The 22,032-nt window shown below is 50.7% G+C and overlaps 1 protein-coding gene across 2 annotated transcripts; it reads left to right on the plus strand.

Moving 5' to 3' along the window:
- Window positions 1–9,834: 9,834 nt before the first annotated feature.
- Cx3cl1 (C-X3-C motif chemokine ligand 1) lies at window positions 9,835–20,853 on the plus strand. Of its 2 annotated transcripts, XM_032887588.1 has the most exons (4): window positions 9,835–10,562; window positions 11,007–11,328; window positions 16,379–16,499; window positions 18,004–20,853. In XM_032887588.1, the coding sequence occupies exons 2-4, from the start codon at window positions 11,259–11,261 to the stop codon at window positions 18,998–19,000; spliced, it is 1,188 nt and encodes a 395-aa protein (XP_032743479.1). In that variant the 5' UTR covers window positions 9,835–10,562; window positions 11,007–11,258; the 3' UTR covers window positions 19,001–20,853. The 2 variants fall into 2 exon arrangements, with proteins under 2 accessions (XP_032743479.1, XP_032743480.1); XM_032887589.1 differs by having other exon boundaries at window positions 9,835–11,328.
- The last annotated feature ends 1,179 nt before the right edge of the window (window positions 20,854–22,032 follow it).

A 22,032-nucleotide genomic window follows, 5' to 3' on the forward strand; every position in this document is an offset into this window, starting at 1 on the left:
AAAGAAAGATCTCTGTGCTGTGATCTAAAACAAATTGTGTGTTTGTTCCTTCTGGGCCACTGTCTTTGATTTCTTATTGGGATGAATTGTAAAAGGAAATATTACAGTAAGATGTTCACCAGAAGGTAACCTCGAGTATGAACATGAAACAGACACTCCTCCTGACTGGTTCATTTACGTTTTAGACCCAGATCCTGTTTTGTGGTACCCATGAAAAACTAGTTGAAGACTTTGATTACCTGTAATAATAGTTTTAAATATCAAGTCATTTGTAGCAGGATTTGGAAAGTACTCACATTTTCTTCTTAAATGCACTTCTTTACATTCAGCAGTTAAGAGAATCAGAGCTCACAGTCTGCAGAAGCATAGAGGGTAATAGAGTAAAAGACTAGAGAAAACAGACAGATCTCATCAGAAAAGGCAAGTAGAATAGATAAGTGTGGGTGGATTAGGGGCTGGAACGGAAGGATCAAGTAGAGCCAGGGAGGGAAGAGGGAGATGAGGGAGATGAGGGAGGTATAGCAGTACCCAATTAATCTACTCAAATTGATCCCATCAGCAGTGGTGTTCCTCGATATCCACCCCAATGTTTTGGGTTCCTGAACAGAATACAAGCACAGATAGCCTTTATATGTTGATATGTCCAAAATAGCTCAATGGCTGAATTACTTCTTAACGTCTATGTGTCCCTCCAATATATCCAAGTTATTACTTACTATAACCTATATTTTATCTTTGTTGTCCTAGTCCCAGTCAGGGGTCCTCTTGGGGGCCGCTCTTCTTCAGTTCCTACATGGCAGCTATGTTCTCCATCCCACACATTTTCAGGCGTGGTATCTTCTCTCCTCTACCTTCTCCCGGCATCCTGGATCTCCTCTTCCTCTCCTTCTTCAGTCCCTTGTCCAAGAATCCTAAAAGTGTCCCCGCTGTCTGCCCTGCCCAGCCATTGGCTGCTGGCAACTTTATTTACCAATCAAAACCATCTCGGGGCACGGTTCCCTCAGTGTCTTAGTGTGAACGTGTAGATTCTCATGTAGTTTGGGTGACCCAATCTAGCATACTACAAACAGCATTAGATCTAACACTCATCAGGAGAGAATGCAGAGAGAGAGAGAGAGAGAGAGAGAGAGAGAGAGAGAGAGAGAGAGAGAGCTAAAACTAAGGGGCCTTTGAGGGGTAGGATGGAAAGCTAATACAGTAGAGACTTGCTAAAATATATACATATATGTAGGCAATCTAAATGAAATTGCCAAAAATGGGGGAGACAGAGTCCTAACTGACCATTTCTTGTCACCTAAGGAAGTGTCTAGGACCAGGATTGGGTTACATCTAATTGAGTTATTGGTTCCCATGAAAACCCCCAAACAACCTAAGCTGTTGCCAAGACTATAGGTTACTCTGCAGAAACCATCAGCAAAGCCCTGCTACTGAAATACAACACCTAACCAGAGTGGAGAATTCGAGCTGCTGCCTTACGCCTATGTTCTAGCTTCTTGATATAGAAAGGTACTCAGCACTCTCTCAGAAGTGAAATACAAACACCAAGCCAGCAACAAACCCTTTATCTACAATGGTGTCCTGACAGCAAGATATGCTAGGGGTATAGTGACACACAGCTCACGGGAGTAACCAACCAATACGTGATTTGACTTAAGGCCCACTCCATGAGATGGAGCCTATACCCAACACTGTGTGGACAAGAACCAGAGACTAGATGGCCCAGGGACCTACAGTAAAACCAAATACTATTGGTCAAAAATGGAGGGAAAAATGGAGGGATAAAAATCAATGCCTTGGACTGGAGAGATGGCTCAGTGGTTAAGAGCGCTGACTGCTCTTCCAGAGGTCCTGAGTTCAATTCCCAGCAACCACGTGGTGGCTCACAACCATCTGTAATGGGCATCCGATGCCGTCTTCTGTTATGTCTGAAAACAGCTACAGTGTACTCAAATAAATCTTTAAAAAATATTAATGCCTTGTTCAGCCATCATCAGAGAAGCTTCCTCCTGCCGTGGATCTAACAAACACAGAGACGCACAGCCAGGCGATACAGAGAAAATCAAAGACCTTGTAACACTCAGCCTTCACTGGGATGCCACCAACAAATCCCTCCCATCAAAGGGAACCTAAGGAAGAAGAGGTAGACATTGTTTAAGGGACAGAGGGGACAGAGGGACACCAAGAAAGCAAGATCCTCATCAACATGAGCAAAGTTTGTGTGAACTCACAGAGACTGAAGTAGCAGGCACAGGGCCTGCATGAGGCTGCACCAGGTCCTCTGCACGTCTATTATGGCTTCCAGTTCAATATTTTTATGCTACTCTTGTGTGTGCAAACAAGTGGGTCTCTGATCCTTGTTCCTTCTCTTGGGCTCTTTTCCCTTCTGTTGGCTTGTCCTGTCCAAATTTGATGTGATAGTTTTTGTTTTCTTATTATATTGTTTTATGTTTTTATATTATCTCTTAGAAGCTTGCTCTTGTCTCGTGAGGGACAGAAAGGAAGGGTTAGCAGGGGAGGTAGGAAGGAACTGGGGGAAGTAGAGGGAGTAGTAGCAGTGACCTGGATATATTACATAAAAAAAGAATCTATTTCCAATAAAAGGAAGAAAAGCAAACAAAAACAGGCCAGAGGGAGCAACAGTGAGCGGCATCCCGCCATGGCCTCTGCACGGCCCTCTCCCCAGGTTCTTGCCCTGGTTAAGTTCTTGTCCTGATTTCCTTCAGAAGTAGACTACAGATGTGAAAGTATAAGCCGGATAAACTCTTCTATGCCTACCCCCAAAAGCGAAAGAACCAGCACTCAGGCAGCCTCTGACCTGACTTGTTCCTGGTTTTGTTTTTTTGCCTCTGTCACTTCCTGGAAGTCTGCCTCCATAGAGCAGCCTTCCACAGCCAAGGAAGTCCATCTTGACACCGTGCAGATCTTTGTGGTTTTCATCTGAGCCATGTTCAGCAGCAGCGATTGGACATCAGCATTCTGTGAGTCCTCCCTTCCACCTGTGTCTGGCACCGCCACCCCCAACCCCCAATAGGAGCAGCTACGCCATTCTGTTTTCTATAGCAGAGAGTGTCCTGTACAAAGCTGGGACTGAGCAGTGGGTCTGGACCTGGCACAGAGCATACAATGAAGCCCCTTCTCTTTCCACCAAATGATTGCAGAGCTCTCTGTACCTGCAATCTTTCTACCTTTGCAGTTAATTTTAAAGTCAGTGTACTACAAGGAGGACGGGTACAAGATAGACACTGTATTAACCTGTACTGTTGTTTAAAATGTTGTAAAGTAGTTTGATATGAAATAAAAGTTCCATTTCTCAGGGAACTTTTGCAACGTTCACTGGGAGGCAGTCAAGTGTGGGTTGAGAATATTGTAAACACAACTTCTAAGAAGTTGCCTGGTCTTCTGAGCAAAGGAAAGCATGTTTTTTTTTTTCTTTCCAAATTACAGGGGAGTGGCCTGAAATATGCTTTCCATATTTCTGTGTGAGACAGGGTCTTGCTATGCATCCAAGGCTGGTCTCGAACTCCCCATCCTCCTGCCTCTGCTCCCTAAGTGCTGAGATTATGGCGTGAGCCTCCACATACCACACTTTCATTTCCTGTAGTCTTTCGCTTAGAATCTGTAGACACTGGCTGTTTTGTCTAGAGTGTTTCTCTTTTTATTTAATATTATTTTTTTAAAAAGATTTATTTATTTATTCCATGTGTATGACTACACTGTCGCTGTCTTCGGACACACCAGAAGAGGGCATCTGATCCCATTCCAGATGGTCGCGGGATGGAAGAGGAAGGGCGGTCAGAGCTCTTAACCGCCGAGCCATCTCACCAAACTGTCTTGTGTGTTTCTAAGCTGAGACTCTGTGTCCTGAATGTTCACTAAAACCAGGAACTTGACCGCCATGTTGATGGCGCGTCTCAAAGCTTGTTACAACTCCGAAGGCACTCAGTGGGTTTTTACTCTCCCCAGCTCCCCATGTCAATAAAGGGTTAGGGAAAATACTTCATAGGATGGTGGATGAAAAAAACATTAAGACCTAATCTATATGGTGCTGGGGATATGACTTAAAAGAGATAAAACAAACAAGCGATCATGTAAGACTGTGGTCTGTGGACTAAAAGCAGTTTGACCTAAGTGCACAGCTCACCTGACACCACAGATTTAATTTATATTTATACTCGAGTTACCTGTGGTTGCTGGCTAGCTAGAGAGGCGGTGGGCTCATGGGTAGGGTATGTAGTTTTATTTCCCTAGATGAGAGGCTTTCTCAGCTCCAAGCGCCGCAAAAAACATGAAGGAAAACACAGGCCTTCCTATGCAAGCGCACACAGAGAAGGTAAACACCGCACTTCTCGAGGATGTTTAAATCTAGCTTTTTGTTCTGTTTACCAGGGAAGCTTTAAACACAGCCCGTGCCTAAGACCCTAGAGATAGTAGTTTCAGAGATCCTCGAGGAATTCTAATGCCTTGTTAAAGGGTTTTGGCAGGAGACAGACTCCATCCCCACTATCCATTAAACCAGTTTCTCTTTGATTCCTGGGTCATTAGTTTCCCTGCTAATTTAGTAGGCTCTAAGAGAACCCCAAGAGATATCACCTGTCTTAGTCAGGCTGTGCACAGACACCTTGGCCAAAGAACAGCATTTAACTGGGGCTGGCTTACAGGTTCAGAGGTTCAGTCCATTATCATCAAGGCAGGAGCGTGGTAGCAACCAGACAGGCATGGTGCAGGAGCTGAGAGTTCTGCATCTCCATCTGAAGGCTGCTAGCAGAACACTGACTTCCAAGCAGCTAGGGTGAGGGTCTTAAGCTCATGCCCACAGTGACACACCTACTCTAATGGGGTCTAATAGTGCCACTCCCTGGGCAGAGCATATACACCCAGCACAACACCCCTTTCCTCAGTATCCCCCATACTCACTCTCTGCGTACAGTCGCATCTCTGCACAGTGCCTGCCTGCTGTTGACGGTTAACATAAGTGCTGTGCAAGCTTCCCTTCCACATCCCTGAAACTGCACAACCATTTTACCAACCCGTGTTCATGTTTAATATGTCAACAACATTCAACATGCAAGAAGAAACGGTAACAACAGCAGCAGCAACAACAACAACAACAAGTTCTGTCTGTTGTTCTGGGTAACGCTGTGTGGTCCTGGAGTTTGGCTCAGTAGGCAAAGCGCATGCCCAGTCTGTCCTGGGTGCTATCTCTCTTACATAAAATCCTAGGGCCCGGTGGAACATGCCTGGCATCTCAACATTCACGAGATAAAAGCAGGAGGTTCGGGAGTTCAAAGACAGCCTGGGCTAAGCGAGTATCTGCTCCCCCTCTCGAAAAAGACTCTGCTGTATAACGATGTGGACTAAAATGCACATTTTATACGAATAAACTAATAGGTGATCAAAACAGAGCAGGAGGTTGAGGTAAGGCAAGGGCGCAGACAGCCATCAGCCTCCAGGACAACCGTCTGTGAGGTGGAGCTGGAAGAAGGGAGAGAGGGGAGTGTGTCCTCCTGATTGGCCAGACAGAGTGAACTGGAAAGAGCTGGGGGTAGGGCCAGGGAGCCCAGAAAGGCTGTGAACCCCCGGGTGGTCTCAGAGTCACCTTCAGTGTGACTGGGGAGAAAAAAAACCCTTCTTCCTGCTGCACAATTTAAAATTGCTTCCCTAGTCATCCTTAGCTCAAAGTCGTCCACCCCCCCCCATTCCCCACCGCACACCCCAGCGTTCCTCTGTCGACATTAGGCCCTGGTAATGCAGCTTCGCCCCAGGCCCTTCCTCAGAGCCACTGGTGCAGGCATCCCCTCTTGTTATCAAGGGGGCCAGCACCTTCATCCACACTAGGCTTGCCTGGAAAGTTGGTTAGAACACTGCCTGTAAGCCCGGCAACCTACACACAAGAGAAGCACAGGTAGCAGGCTCTCAAACTCAAGGCTAGCCCGGATTGTGCAGTACATTCTAGACCAGCCTGAGCTACACCAGAGAAGGATGAAGGAAGGAAGGAGCAAATAAATAAACAAACCTGCCGTGTGCATATTGCATACTGTGGGGCTACAAGACAATAGTACTTCAACAACAAAATCCATTCATTCACCTCCCATTCCATCTACTCTTAGTTGAAAGGAAAAGTGAGCTCACACATGGCTCCCAGCCTTACTCATGCCAGTGCCTTGCCTTGAATATGTATTCTGGGTCTCATCCAACGTGTTGGTTAAAGTTCTGATTTATAGGAAGCACACAGGATAAGAAAAATTAGATGAGTCATAAGGAAGTAACTAGACAGAATGAAAGCATTGTACAAACAATGCTCTTGACTCTTTGAAAGGTCAATGTCATAAAAATAAAAAACATGTGAGTGGTCTACAAGGACAGTTAGATGATCGTCTAAGTCAAGAAGGAAACAGAAAAAAGCAGGAGTTGCCAACTATGACTCAAGCCTGGATATTCCAGCACTGGTAAAGTGAAGCAGGTGGATTATGGGTTCAAGGTTTAACTGGGCTATGTGTCAATGAGAGGCTGAAGGGGGTTGGGGGAGAAAGGAGAAGGAAGGGTTAAAAAAAGGGCTGGAGAGATGGCTCAGATGCACGCTGTTCTTGCAGAGGACCTGGGTTCACTTCCCAGAACCACACGGCTCACAATTGCCTGTGACCCTTTCTCCAGAGGATGCCACATTCTTTGCTGACCTCAACAGGCACCTGCACATAGGTGGGACACACACAGATAGGCACATAAGTAAAAATAAATCCTAAAATAAAAAAGAAGAAGAAAGGTTTTTAAAAGCAAAGAAACAGAGAAACAAAGAAAGAAAGGAAGAAAGAAAGAAAGCAGGCAAGAAGGGTTTGAGGCAAGAAGGAGAAAGAAGAATATATTTGGGGACAAATTACAATGTGAGCTGAGTGTTACATGGCATAGGCGAGTTACTGTTGACTCTGTGAGGTGGGAGAATTATAATTGTTAACATACTTATGAGTGAAAATGGAGGTACAGGCTGATCTACTAAAGGCAAAAGGTCAAGCAGCCAGAATTTTCTTTGCAATAGTTTGGCCAAGGGGGGAGGGGGGAGGTGAAGCAGATCTGAAAAACATCGAGCACTGAATCTTGGAGACTGACACGTGAAAACACTTTGTGTCATACTCTCTTCTGCACTGTTCGAAACGTTTCACAGAATGTTGAGAAGCTAGACTTGCTGTGCTTTTCTCTGGGCAAAGAATTCATCCCTCTCCCCTTCCTTTCTCAGTTCTTATTTTTCCTCTTCCTCCTCCCCCTCTCTTCCTCCCCCTCCTCCTCCTCTCCTTCCCCTCCTCCTCTCCCTCTTCCTCCTTCTCCCTTCTTCTTCTCCTCCTCCTCCTCCCCTTCCCCTCCTCCTCCTCCCCTCCTTCTCTTCCTCCTCTTCCTTCTCCCCTCCCCTCCTTCCCTCCTCCTCCTCTTCCTCCTCCTCCCTTTCTTCTTCCCGTCTCTCTCCTCCTCTTCCTCCCCTTCCTCCTCCCCCTCCATTTTCTTCTTCTTTTCCTGAGACTGGGTCTCGTATATCACAGGCTGGGTAGCTGATGGTGATCTTGAATTCCCATCCTCCTGCCTCCACCTCCCAAGCACTAGGATTAGGGGTATGAGCCAGCACACCCAGTTTTGCGTGTTGCGGGTGATGGAAGCCAGGGCTTTTTGCTTTGTACAAGCAGGGCAAGTAGTCTACCAAATGAACCCCACCCCGCCCCATCCTTTCCTTCCTTTCTTATTATTTATTTTTATAGTCTGGGGATGGAACCCAGGCCCTCACATATGCCAGCCAAGTACCCTAACACTGAGCTACACTGCTAGCTTACTGCTCCCTAATTTCCTGCCTCAGCCCCACAGCTTGAGAGTCCTTGGAGGCCTTGTACCTTCCTCCTGCTACTGAGCTGAGGCTCACCGAGGCCAAGAATTACGGCTTATTTGCTCGCCCCTAAGTCTCTTGTCTTACCACAGTCCCAGCCACACTCCAGGGCTTTGTAGCACACTCTTGTATGCTGGGCACCCAGAAAGCCCTCAGCTTTATTTACTCCCCAGGGACTTGCAGAGGTGGCCATTACCATCGGTCTTAGGGTTTTCATTGCTGTGAAGAGACACCATGACCAAAGCAACTCTTATAAAGGCAAACATTTAATTGGGGCTGGCTTACCATTTCAGAGGTTTAGTCCATTACCGTTGTGAAGGTTTGTATGTGTTCAGCCCAAGGAATAACTGTTAGAAGGTGTGGCCCTGTTGGAGTAGGCGTGTCACCGTGGGTGTGAGCTTTAAGACCCTCATCCTAGCTGCCTGGCAGTAAGTCTCCCACTGGCAGCCTTCAGATGAAGATGTAGAACTCTCAGCTCTGCCTGCACCATGCCTGCATGCTCCTGCCTTGATGATAATGGACTGAACCTCTGAACCTGTAAGCCAGCCCCAATTAAATGTTGTCCTTATAAGAGTTGCCTTGATCATGGTGTCTGTTCAGAGCAGTAAAACCCTAACTAAGACAATTATCATGGTGGGAAGCATGGCAGCGTTCAGGCAGACATGGTGCTGGAGAAGCCAAGAGTTCTACATCTTAATCAGAAGGCAGCAGAGAGAGACTGTGTTCTGTAGGCAGCCAGGAGGATGCTCTCTCGTCCACATTGGGCGCAGTTTGAGCGTAGGAGACCTCAAAGCCCACCTCCACCATGACGCACTTCCTCCAATAAGGCCACACCTCCTAAGAGTGCCATTCCCCATGGGCCAAGCACTCAAACGCAAGAGTATGAGGGGGGGGGCCAAAATTCAATCCACCACAGCATAGTATAGACAGAAACACTGCAGTACAAAGGGCAGTAGTAGCCTGCCCAAGTGGGACCTTTAGGAGCGGCAAAGTTGAGCTCGAATTGGGCCGGGTGGGCTACCGTACCTCAACAGTTACTCCTTGAAACCTGGATGGGAGGGTGGGAACAACCATTTGTAGGCCAGGAGCTGGGCCTGGAGGGAGCATGGACTGCCCTCGGAGCTGAGCAAGTTAAAGTAATGCTGCCTTCGTCTTCTCAATTCAGATACTTGCTTATCAAATGGTTCTTTGCCAGGGAATAGTAACTCAGACCCAAGAGACATTCAGCTGGGTCAACCCATCCTTCTTGGTTTTTTCTACCTGTCAGCTGCCCCGACCATAAATTAGGCCACCACAGGGATAGAGACTAGTCTTATACCCTAGGTTGGTTGTCATGACTACACGGGTTAGTCACGGAGAATCCTTACGTTTCCTTTTGTTAGGGATAGACTCCAGGCTTTCGGCACGCCAGGTGAGTGCCGTACAGCTGAGCTCCTCCCCCAGCTTCAGCACCGTGGGAACTGTTACTAGAGAGCACCTGGTTCAGCGTGAGTTAGAACCTCCTTCCTAATTTTACAGAATCCAAACACAGGGGTTGGGGATTTAGCTCAGTGGTAGAGCGCTTGCCTAGGAAGGCGCAAGGCCCTGGGTTCGATCCCCAGCTCCGAAAAAAAAAAAAAAAAAAACAGAATCCAAACACTTCACAGTAACTCCAGAGCCAGGCTTACGTCCTGCAAACCATCTCCCTTCCCTCCAAATTCTACTCTGGAGCACACCCTCGAGTCAGAGAGTCCAAGATTCCATTACCGGATCCTTTTCCTTTAAAAATGCAAGTATTGATTTCCCATAATCCTCCCTGGATTCCCCTACCTCCCACTGTCTTCTCCCTCTTCTCTCTCCCTTTGCCCCTGCTCTCTCCCCCCTTGCCTCTTTTCTGTTGTTGTTGTTGTTGTTGTTGTTGTTGTTGTTGTTGTTCTAGCCACTGGAAGTCACTTATGTAGCCCAGGCTAGACTTCAGGGGATCCTTCCTCTGCCTCTTCAGTGCTGGGATTACAAGCATGAATCCCATACCTAGTCCAGCCCCCCATCTTTATCACTTCTTGTTAAGTCTCTCCAGCTGTAAAATGAGGCTTCCTGGCTTCTTATCTGGCCAAGTGAGAGGAGGTTCTCTGGGCCTCTGTGGACATTGACCCCTGCCAGGACAGCCATCCTCATACACTGTGAGTACCCACCCCAGGTACCAGCCCTGCTCTAGTGGACAGCAGGAGAGAGTACGAGGTCTTCTGGTGCAGCAGCTGCAGTCTCTGGAGTCTGGACCAGGCTGGCTATGGTCCAGCTGGCTCCATAGCCCGGGACACTTTTCTTCACAAACTGGTTTTTCCCTCTGGCTGGCAGCCCAAAAAAGAATAGCGCAATTCACTCCCAGCCTGAGATTGGGAAGGCTCTAGTCGAGTCCTCTAGACTCCCAGGATTGTACCTCCTGTCTTCCGGGAAGCCTGCTTTCCCTGAAAGCAAGTTGTTTGCCCTACCCAAGCCTGGCTGCTAAGTCTTGCTTGGTCTCATTGAGAAAGCTTCAGGAAGATCCGAGCCGGAAGCTGGGTTAGCCAGACTCTCCTTGTACTGCGGCAGAGCTGCCCTGGAAGGAGGCAGGACCTCTTCAAATCTCTGCACTAGGGTCCAGGAGGAGCCAAGAGACCCATAGCCCCTGAAGACAAGTGCGTGGCTGTGCTGTTCCGGGAGCTGACAGAAGGCAGAGCTGGCAGTGAGTAGATCAAAGGCTAGAGGGGCACAGCTACGGAGGCCTGGAGGCCCGTGTTCCCTCCGTGTCCCCAGCAGCCCTACTCTGCAGTCTTCTCTGTGGTCTAAATAAGTCTGTTATCCACTGTGAAGCTCTGTATGATTTGGAGTGGTCTCTCCCTTGTCTGGGCCTCAGTCTCCCCATTTGTCCACAGAAAGCGAGACTGGATCATTCTTTCAGGAAACTCTGCTTGCTAGGCTTGGTGTGAGCCCAGCGGCTGCGTTAACTGAGATGTATCTGGGGGTTTTAAGGGGTGAATGCTGGGGGGAGGTTCAGCATCACACGGGCGAAAGACCCCATGTACCCCCAAATCAAGAAAGGGCTTGGTAGATCCGGCCTGTCTCTGGCTCCGTGTCGGCTTAGACAAGACCTAGGTTCTCCGGGGAAGGTAACCCTGCTTCCCACCAGGTTCCCACCGCGCCGCTCCCGCAGCGGAGCCCAGCGCTGGAGTGCAACTGGTTCCCTGGCAACCTGGGAGGAATCCAGCCTCAGCTACAGGCTCTTCCTCTCCCCTCCCACCGCCTCCTACTGCGGGCGCCGGGGGCGGAGGCTGCCAGCCCACTATAAAAAGCAACCAGGCTATCGGCGAGCGACTACTCCGAGCTGCGACACGGCTCAGTCTCCTGGCCCGCCGAATTCCTGCACTCCAGCCATCCAGCCATGGCTCCCTCGCAGCTCGCGTGGCTGCTGCGCCTGGCCGCCTTCTTTCATCTGTGTACTCTGCTGGCGGGTGAGTGGGTCCCGACCCTACCTGGGGAAGAAAGGAAGGGTATGTTGGGGTGCAGACTGCATCTCCCTGGGGAAAATAGGCCCCTGCTAGTCCCAGCCATCCCAGTGGCTACTGGGCTGGGAGTTGGGGAGACACCTCGGAGGATCTGTGGGAAGCACAAGGTGTGCAGGGAGGAGAATGAGGGCTGGGAGAAACCTAAGCAGGCTCCTGGCTGATGGACAAGAGCTGGTTCTTCCTACTGAGGTAAACTATAACCTGTATAAGCCTTGGCACGCACGGGGCCAGGGAATAGTTAGGACTTCCCCTGCCCTGTTGTACAAGGGCCCCAGGAATAGTTAAAGGTCAAGGTCACTGCAGCTCACGGATGGGGCTTGTGTCTTGTACTGGCGTGCAGCTTGTCGTCTCTCTGCCTGTGTCTCCCCCATCATCCTGGCCACTTCCTCTAAACCCAGCTTAGAAAATATTTTGTCTCCACAGACTTGCGTCCTGGAATCCACTACCTGGGAGCACAAGGTGTAGACATTCCTAGGGACATAGAGACCCAGAGATAGAGATCTGTCTGAGGATGCTCAGCCAGCTCAGCGCAGGGCAGGAGAGAGTGAGGCCCACGGGACTTAATGGAGGAGAGACTAACAGCCTTGCCCACCGTCTCTGTTGACCATCCCACCCCCGTTATCCTCTAGAACTCTATCCTCAGGGAGGGCCAAGGCTAATTTAGCAGGGCTATTTGGCAGGTCTATGCTCAGAGAAGGTGGCACTCTGCCTTAGGGTGCACAGTGAAACTGAAAAGAATAATAGCCAACCCCCAGCTTCCGGGATATCTCCATGGAACTAAATCACCAGTGCCACGGGGAGCTGGGTGGGTGAGTGGGTGGGAGTGGGGGTGGTAGGCTAAAATTGTGCCTGGCTTTATGGTGTCTGAGCCCTGGCCCTGAAGCCTGAGCTATTTGGAGACAGTGAGCACTGGGAAGTGGAAATCAGATGGAGGTTGCTTGACCATCACCTCCCTGTGTGTCCTGGAGCTGGGTCTTGACTTCTCTGGGCTCAACTGCTGTACCATTCATTGCCCCACTGGTGAGAAGGCTCCAGTGTCTAGGGAGGCATTTTGGAAAGTGCATGTGGTCATGGCCGGCACATATCACTTTCACTAAGCTTATAGGGAAATCCTAGGCTAGGCTGGAAAGGAAACCCAGAATGTTTGAAGTCTGGGGACCCTAGTCATGGTTGCTGGCTCTGCTAGGAGACGGTGAGCATGATGCAACCCCAGTGAACCTCAGTTTCTCCTCCCCTTGAATGAGGTATTCAGCTAGGTTTGCCTTAGAGCTCCCCAGCAGGGGGTCTCGGGCTTTAGGGCTGCTGCAGGCTGGTGCGTGGCTGATGCAGGGCATCTGCGTCAGTCCCCAAATGTGGGTCTGCAGGGCTGTGTCAGGCGATCGCTCAGCGCTTTATGTAACAAACCTGCAAATGCAAGTTAGAGCAGAGAAGGCTCTCCAGCACTGACGCATTCACTCCCACTCAAGTCTCAGCAAGAAAGAGAAAAAAAAAAAAAAAAAAGATCTGTTTTCAGCTGTTACAGCCTGCTCCCCCATCCTCAGTGGGGGCGGAGGGGGTCGGAGGCGGACAGCTCCAGTGCCAGATCGAGGGCCCTGTGTATTTTATTAAAAGCTCCCCCCACTCTGCCCTTCTCTGTTGGTCGAGGTTTTATATGCATTAAGCACTTCCATTCATTTGGCAAATGTAAGCCAGACACCTGCTGTGTGACGAGCTCATTTCTGGGTGCTAGGACCACAGCAGTGAATAAAGGGTCCGTGCAGCCCATCTCTCGGGGTGCTGAAATTTGGCTGTAGTACACAAAAATAAGCCAGTGAGCCATTTGGTCTATTATAAGGATAAAGCACAGGAAGGGGGAGGGTTAACTTGTGTTGTTTGCTTGGTTCTTGTTTTGTTTTTTTGAGACGGGGTCTTTCCATGTAGCTCTCCTACTGGTCTCAGCCTCCCGGGAGGGGCCTATAGGAATTGTTGACATTATCTGTGGGAAGAAGGAATAGATGAGCTCTCTAAAGGCTGATGGCCCGCCCAAGGGATATTTGGCAATTTCCACAGACATTTTTAATTATTATGAAAGTCCCGATATTTTCAGAGTGCACAGCATCAGCCCCCAGGACAAAAAGTTAAGCAGGTCCAAACTGTGAACAGTACGGCCATTGAGAAAAGCCGCCCCAGGGTCCAATGTGTCTTAGCAGTCCTCAAGGGACAATCGGAAGGAGCATACTTCTTCCAGGAAGCCTCCCCTGATTACTCCTTACATTTGAAAGTTATCTCGAATTCCTGTAGGTCCTAGGGTGTTTGTGAACGGCCAGAATGAGGGGCTTTGCCAGGATTATGCAACCGTAGCATCTAGGAAGAAAAGCAGCTCTGCCACGGACGGTAGACTGTGCTTACAGTGGCAAGCGTCTGGACCCTCTGATCGTCAGTTTCTGCATCCATCTGTAAGAAGAGGATAACAGTGTGCCCTTTGCGGGGATTGGAAGTTAATAAAGGCAGATGTGTGTGTGCTGCCCACGGGATCTGAAACACAGCAGGTCCTCAACATCCTCCTCCTCCTCATCTGTATCTTACCTGCCTGTAGACCCAAGACCCTTCTGAAGGCAGAGACAGATCTCATTCACACCCCCACTCCCATTCCACGACACACCCACCACCTCACCTCCCCCCACTACCCCCACATGCCTCACAGCACCCAGCTCAGGGCCTGGCAAGAGGGAGGAGCCAGCCCTTGCTGCCTAAGTAAACAGTGATCTTTCCAAACGGCAGCACCCGCAGGAGGAAGTGCTCAGAGTTGTGTACAGACTCGGACGTAACGCAAGCCAGTGCTGGCTGACTTGGGAAGTGGATGCATGGTTGTATGGGTGGGTGGATGGATGGATGGGTGGGTGGATAGATGCATGCATGACTTGGATGGATGGATGACTGAATGGATGCATGGATGACTGGATGGATGGATTATGGATGGACGCATGCATGGATGGATGGATTTTGCATGGTTCCATGTATGCATGGATGTATGGATGTATGGATGGATGACTGGACAGATGCATGCATGGATGCATGAATGGATTATGGATGGATGGATGTGTGCATGCATGCATGGGTGTATGGATGACTGGATGGATGGATTATGGATGACTGGTGAGTGGATTAGTAACAAGCAGTGGGTGAAAAATTGATGGGTGGGTGAGATTTTTTTTTTTTTTTTCGGAGCTGGGGACCGAACCCAGGGCCTTGCGCTTGCTAGGCAAGCGCTCTACCACTGAGCTAAATCCTCAACCCCGTGGGTGAGATTTTGAAAGCATGACAGAGTAGGGTGGGTAGATGGATGGGAGAGGATGAGTAGGAACAAGAAGAAGGCAGCTAGGAGGAAGGAGGTAAGTAGGATAGAAAGATGGATAGATGGACAGATGGGCGGATGGTCTGATAGACAGATGGATAAATAAATGCATTCGTAGATAGAAGGGTGGGTGGATATATCTAAAGGAGGGACAAGTAGATTAAAATAGGTTAAAATATTGCTTCTTTTCTGAGTATTTACTGAGTGCCCAGGTTGCGGCCAAAGCTGAGACGCCCAGTGATGTGAGGCAGACGCAATGCCCCTCTAACTTCCCAACTCATTTGGCGGACAGTAGGTGGCTGGCTGCACACAAGTGCTGCCTCCCTTTCTACAAATGAAAGCCTCGGTCTGAAGAAGGGAAAGCCCTCCCCCAACTGGTGACACAGCCACCCTGGTAGAACCAAGCTCTGACCCCAGCCAAGGGCTTTGTGGCTCATAGCATAAGTTGGCTCTGTGGCCCTCGCAGTCTGCAGGCAGTAGTGGTCTTCTCTATCCTAGTTGGGGGTCTTCCCTGCCACACAGCCTCCTACCTCAGATCATCCCAAGATTTCTCCAGGAAGACATCTGCCAGACCCATGCAGGAGTGGCCACCGGGCTACTGTGACCAGGGACTTGGGAAGGGGAGGTGAATATCAGATTCGTACACTACGATTCATAACAGCAGCAAAATTACAGTCATGAAGTAGCAACGAAAAATAATTTTATTTTTGATACAGCTCAAAAATTTTTGAGGAGAGGAGCTGTATCAAACAAAGGTGTGGCATTGGGAGGGTTGAGACCAAGCAGATTGACAGAAATAGAACGCAAAAAATGTTAAATGTTCATATCAGATGCCTGGGATTATCCACTCACAGAAATCCCTGCCCAAGGGCTTTTGCTTCATAGCTGTGTCGTGTCCTTACCCACTACTTTGTCCCTACCTTTTCTCCCGAACTCCTTATCCCAAACTCATTCTGCAGAGCACAGGGGAACCTGTTCAGCAGACACTCATACATTTCCCAGGAAGGAGAACTCTCCTATTCAACACAGGACCTTACCTGTTTCATGGACCTGATCATGTGTGTGGAGGATGCATGTGTAGGGTGATTGTCGAGCGCTTGACTTAATCGTGCCAAAGACAGGGATGAGCAGGGCAGGCAAGGCCAGCCGGGTGAGACGGGGCCTGAAGAGTAGGGTCACTCCATCACGTTTAGGCCAGGTGACTATGGGCAGATCTGTGTCTCCCTTAGATCCTTCTCCCCTGCTATGACTTCACTTTAAAAACGAAATGCTTCTGGGCTGAGAGTTGTGGCCCACACTTTTAATCCCAGCACTTGGGAGGCAGAAGCAAGTAGGTCTTAGTGAGTTCAAGGCTAGTCTGGTCTACTTAATGAGTTCCAGGATAGCCAGAGCTACAATAGAGACCCTGTCTTAAAAATAATAATAATGATAACAAAACTAAATGCTTCCTGGATATCAGGCAAAAGGAGATTTATGAATAAATATTAATTCGCATTGGTCCAGAAACAACCCCGGGAGCTGAGACTCTTGCTGTCTGTCAGGTTATCAAGGGTTGGGTCAGAGGTGGGCTCTGGCTTGGGAGTGTAGCTGGGAGAAGCTGAAATGGGGATGGGACACCAGATGCCCAAGGGTCCTACTGACTGGGGGCCTCTCTGGACTCAGGGCAGCACCTCGGCATGACGAAATGCAACATCACGTGCCACAAGATGACCTCGCCAATCCCGGTGACCTTGCTCATCAATTACCAACTGAACCAGGAGTCCTGCGGCAAGCGCGCCATCATGTAGGTATCACTGCTGACCTCCGGAGGCCCCGGGACATCCCGCCCCCTCCCCCACCTCTCCCCGGGCTTCCCGCCAAAGGCCTTAGCAAGTGTCCCCTTGTTCCAGGCCCCCAGGCTCCCTCGCTGACCTTAAGATCAGTGGCAAACCACAGAGGTAGGAAACGGAAACGGACTTCTGGATGTCCTGGATGGCCCACTGTGGTCCAAGGCAGCACCCAGGATGGAGCCTCCCCTCCGCCCACTAGATCCGTGGGGAGGCTGAGGGAAGTGGCCCATCAGAGCAGGATCCAGACTCCAGCAGGAGATGGATTAGCAGGAGGCTGAGAGGAGATGGAGGAGCTAAAACGGTTGGCTAAACACTTAGAAGTTAACTTCTTGTCACCAAGCTGACAGAAGAGCAGGGCCCTCCAGGCCTCTGGGGAGGAAACAGGCCCAGTCAGTCATTTTCTGCCTTCCCCGGCATTGATGGTGGTCCCTTGAGCAGCCTCAGTCAGGCAGGAAATGATCAGTGTCCCTTTTAACTCGGGCTCTGCTGGAGGAAGTCCAGCTTTTCCTGTCTCCTAGAGAGCTCCCCCAAGGAGTGAGGTTCATATTGCGTTCCTGCTGGCTCTGCTTCCCCAGAAGCAAGGATTGCTCCTTCTAGATACCCCCCAAACACTGGCCTCTCTCTTCTAGAGAAAGTAGAAGAGGGACTTGGGACCTTTGGGGGTGCCACAGCACCCCGGCATACCCCAGTTGGTCGCACTTCATCTGTCAACCTCACTTTTCCCACCTGTTCAATGGGGTTAACGTAGTGGAGTTAGCTGAATGTGTCAGCCGCAGAGGCCGTAGGCACGGAATGTAGGCTCTGGTCAGCTCTGAGCTGCTGTTGGGGCAAAGCAGTCATGCCCAGCCTCATGGGAAGGCTCTAGACAGAAACCACACTCAAGATCCCAGTGAGGATACTGCTTGGCTTTGGCTCTGAGAAGATACTTTAGCTAAAGGACAAACCCTAGAGGAGGAGGTCGGGATCCAGAGGGCAGCTGTCACCATGGGACCGGGATCTTATGCACAGGATCTTTCCAGATCGAGAAAACCCATCTTGCCACATATCTGGTGTCAGAGAACGCCTGTGGCATCCCCAGGAGGTCAGAGCCCAGAGCACCCCCTTACCTTGATAGCAGTGATGTGGTTAACACTGTGGTTATTTCTAAATCTCACAACACCCATTCTCTAGATAGTTTACCCCCCCCCTTTTTTTTTTCTTTGGCCTGGGACTTTCCTGGTTTCGAAAGGGGAAGCACCTCAGGCTGAATGCCACAGTTCATCTGAGGTGGAGGGTTCCCTCCAGACAACAGGTATTTGTGTCTCAGCCGAGGACTAGGAGACAGGGGATGGAGTGACCCAAAACCTCATGCTAGCAAGCCAGGCCAGCTTTCCTGAAGAGCGTACAAGGAGCCCCCCACACCACAGCAGCCTGGCTGTCTAGAATCTGGGCATCACCAGACCCTTGTCTTCCTTATAGCCTAGAGACGAGACAGCACAGACACTTCTGTGCTGACCCAAAGGAGAAATGGGTCCAAGACGCCATGAAGCACCTGGACCACCAGACCGCTGCCCTGACTAGAAATGGTGGCAAGTTTGAGAAGCGTGTGGACAATGTGACACCTAGGATCACCTCGGCCACCAGGGGACTGTCCCCAACTGCCCTGGCAAAGCCTGAGTCAGCCACAGTGGAAGACCTTACTTTGGAACTGACTGCTATTTCCCAGGAGGCCCGAAGGCCCATGGGGACTTCCCAAGAGCCACCAGCAGCAGTGACTGGATCGTCTCCCTCAACTTCCAAAGCCCAGGATGCAGGGCTTGCCGCCAAGCCTCAGAGCACTGGAATTTCTGAGGTGGCTGCTGTCTCTACCACCATTTGGCCGAGTTCTGCTGTCTACCAGTCTGGATCTAGCCTCTGGGCCGAGGAAAAAGCTACTGAATCCCCCACCACTGTAGCCCTATCTACTCAAGTGTCCACCACGTCACATTCAACCCCCAAGGAGAATGTTGGGTCTGAAGGCCAGCCCCCATGGGTCCAGGAGCAGGACCCCACTCCAGAGAAGGCTCCAGGGCCTGAGGAGACAAACCCAGTTCATGCTGATATTTTCCAAGACAGAGGACCTGGCAGCACAGTCCATCCCTCAGCGGCTCCCACCTCCTCTGAAGAGACCCCCAGCCCAGAGCTGGTGGCCTCGGGCAGCCAGGCTCCTAAGGTAGAGGAACCCATTCATGCCACTGCAGATCCCCAGAAACTTAGTGTGTTTATCACTCCTGTCCCTGACTCCCAGGCAGCCACCCGGAGGCAGGCAGTGGGGTTACTGGCCTTTCTTGGTCTACTCTTCTGTCTGGGGGTGGCCATGTTTGCCTACCAGAGCCTCCAGGGCTGTCCCCGCAAAATGGCAGGGGAGATGGTAGAAGGCCTCCGCTACGTCCCCCGAAGCTGCGGCAGTAACTCGTACGTCCTGGTGCCGGTGTGAGCTGCCTGCTTGCCTGCCTGTGTCCAGAGTGTGATTCGGACAGCTGTCTGGGGACCCCCATCCTCATACCCACCTTCATCCACGCTGGGAGAATGGGAATGCAGAAGCTGGATCCTCCGGGGGCCATGTGCTCCAACCCCCGAGGAGTGGCCCTGGAGGCCACCCTAGACCATTATTCACTTATCAGAGACAGACAGAGCAGGTGGCCTTCCAGCTCCTCCATATTTGAAAGAATCCTCTGCTGCTGGCTGGTGAGAGGGGCCCTTGACATCCCAAACTCTATGAGCAATTATTTATTGGATTCCCAGCCCCTGAGACACCCGTTTCCCGTGCGCACCGTGGTCCACCCATCTTACAAGCAGCAGGCCAGGCCTCTCTGCCTGTCCCCTGACCTCCTCGTGTCTCCTGGCTTTGCTGCAGTCGCCAGCCCTGTCTCCTCCCCGGCCAGCTGCGGTGCTATCTATCCCGGTCTCCCTCCCCCGTGTACAGAGCCATCACCACCATCACCACCAACACCGCGTTCTGTCTTTGCTTGCATGAGGTTAATGCTGTGTTTTCTGGAGCTCTCTGGGAAGGGAGATGAGCTTCTGTGAGGGTTTAAAGTGTTCCTCCCCAGACTTTGATGTGCCGTGAAGGCATGCTGCCTCTGAAGGAAGGCTCTGGTCCCCACTCCGCTGCCAGCACAACAAAGTGCCCCCCCCCACCTGTAAAGGAAAAGAGACTCGGCCCAGAGCTGGCAAAAACCCATGGCCCTGACATCATCACTTTCTCTGAGATCTTTGTCCCCATCCCTGGATGCCACCCCCCACCCCCCAGCCCTTATCAACATGAATAGTCACTGCCATTCCACTGGACTGACACTTTTGTATGCTGTGATTCTGAGGGCTGGCCAGGGATGACTTGAGAGTGCAGATCCTACCCCATGGGCCCCCCAATGGAGGCTGAGCTGGGGGCTTGCAGGAAGAGAGGCCAACTCAGAAGGCCCCCTGTGTTCTCACTGGCCACCCCTCCTGTGCACCAAGGTGACAGTCACAGGTCTGCCCTGCCTGAAGAACAAGCCACAGAAGGAAGATTATGACGAGCCCCTGGGAGGCCGAGGATCCACGGCAAACCCCTGGAGTGGCCACACACCCAATTTCAGCTTAGGGACTTGTGCATGTGTGTACTTGCACAGCCCAGATCATTCAGAAGCTGCCAGGGTCCTTTCCTACATCTGAGAGCGCAGTTCCTGACAAGGTCTCACCTTCGCCCCACTTCAGGCAGGGCCAGAACTCCCGTAACATTCTCCAAGAGCCCTGTGACGTGTTCTGGAAGGGACTCTGCCCTGGGCACAAAGTGTCTACTGAAGCAGAGAGCAGCGCCCCAGCGCCCCAGCGGGAGCTGTACCGGCAGACCACGCCCCTGGGGGGGGCCCTCCTTGGCAGCTTTCCCCACCCTGCTCTGAATAGCTCCAACCGTCACCTTTGGAGCCTCCCAGGGGCAGGCTTCACCCAGAAGCCAGTGACTCACTCCTTGATAAGTGGAAGCCCAGAACAGGTGCTCTGTCCCGGAGTGAGGAAGCCAGCCCCTTGGCGACCCTCCTCTTGGGAAGCTTGTGGGAGGCTCTGGCCTGGCTCCAGAGTACTAGTTGTAGGCCTGAGGAGCAGCAGCCCGAGTGCACTATATCCTGGTTCCTTCGGTGGGGAGCCTTCAAGGGTTGGGACACCCATGGTTGGACTTTGTTGGTTCCCGCGCCTCGCGGGCCAAAACAATCTGAGGAGGACTTTGGAAGGAGTTGGTTTTTCAAGCATCATTACCAATGTCTGTGCCATTTTGTATTTTACTAATAAAATTTTAAAGTCTTGTGGATCAAATAAGGGAACTTTTCTCTGGGCTAGGCCTTAGGCTGGGGTTTTGGGGGGAGGAGGGAGCATGAGGAATGGAACAGGTGAGGGGCAAGTTCAGACACCCTGTGTCTAACTCATCATGCACCATGGGCAGGGATTTCCCAGAAGGCACTGCAGATGGGAATGAGGAGAACTGGGCCCCGGCCCGGCTCAGTGCTGCCTTTGTGTATAATGGTGAGCCTCTATGCGTGTGGGTGTGACCGGTCTGGTCCAGGCAGGATCTTTTTTTTTTTTAAAGATTTATTTATTTATAATATATAAGTGCACTGTACACTGTAGCCGACTTCAGACACACCAGAAGAGGGCATCAGATCTCATTACAGATGGTTGTGAGCCACATGTGGTTGCTGGGATTTGAACTCAGGACCTCTGGAAGAGCAGTCAGTGCTCTTAACCACTGTGCCATCTCTCCAGCTACCAGGCAGGTTTTATAATCCTCCTGCCTCAACATCTTGAGTAGCTAGCATTACGTATTCTGTGGTTATTAAATGTCAGAACATCTTTCTATCAATAACATCGTAGACTCAGTGTCTACACTGTAGTTTTAAAACTGGAGGCATCGAGGGGCTGGAGAGAGTGTTAAGAGCACCTGCTGCTCTTGCCAGCACCCAGATCAAGTAACTCACAGGGGATCTGATGCTCTCTCTCCCGGCCTCTATGGGCACCGTCAAACGCCTGCAGACACCCATTCATACTCGTAAAATAAAAATAAGTAAATCTTTGAAAATAAAATTAGAGACAGCATTTAAAAATCAGGAAGTCGGCCGTGTACACTCATTTCCTAAATTCTCTCTGTGACCGAGACGGGACCCCATAGGCCTATGTTCTCTCCGGGTGACAGGTGGGGGTTGGGAGTGGGGGTTGCAGCCTGTCCTATGCAGTTCAGCCATCTCCCTGGGCTCACTGGATCCATCAGGTGCTCTTGGTTTCCTATGCTAAGGACATTGTTTCGGAGTCACTGTCCCTATCAAAAACGTGTCAAGGGAAGGCAGACCGCGATCTCACTTCCCTCTCTTCTGGGGCCTCCCTTGCCCCATCGTTTCCTGCCCATTTTCATCAGGAGCACAGATCCGCAGCTCCTGAAGGACAAGGGGCTGCCTCCCCACATCCATGAAAGCTGCAGTCAGCTCTCCGTCTGTGAGGGGA

Source organism: Rattus rattus, chromosome 17 (assembly GCF_011064425.1).
Source record: "Rattus rattus isolate New Zealand chromosome 17, Rrattus_CSIRO_v1, whole genome shotgun sequence".
NCBI classification, from domain to species: domain Eukaryota; kingdom Metazoa; phylum Chordata; class Mammalia; order Rodentia; family Muridae; genus Rattus; species Rattus rattus.

Excerpts from the sequence above, each read along its gene's own strand:
- Cx3cl1 (XM_032887589.1), top strand. The coding sequence starts at position 11,259 with ATGGCTCCCTCGCAGCTCGCGTGGCTGCTGCGCCTGGCCGCCTTCTTT. Across the intron at positions 11,329-16,378 it reads TCTGTGTACTCTGCTGGCGG|GGCAGCACCTCGGCATGACG; the intron begins GTGAGTGGGTCC and ends CTCTGGACTCAG. Across the intron at positions 16,500-18,003 it reads TGCGGCAAGCGCGCCATCAT|CCTAGAGACGAGACAGCACA; the intron begins GTAGGTATCACT and ends TCTTCCTTATAG.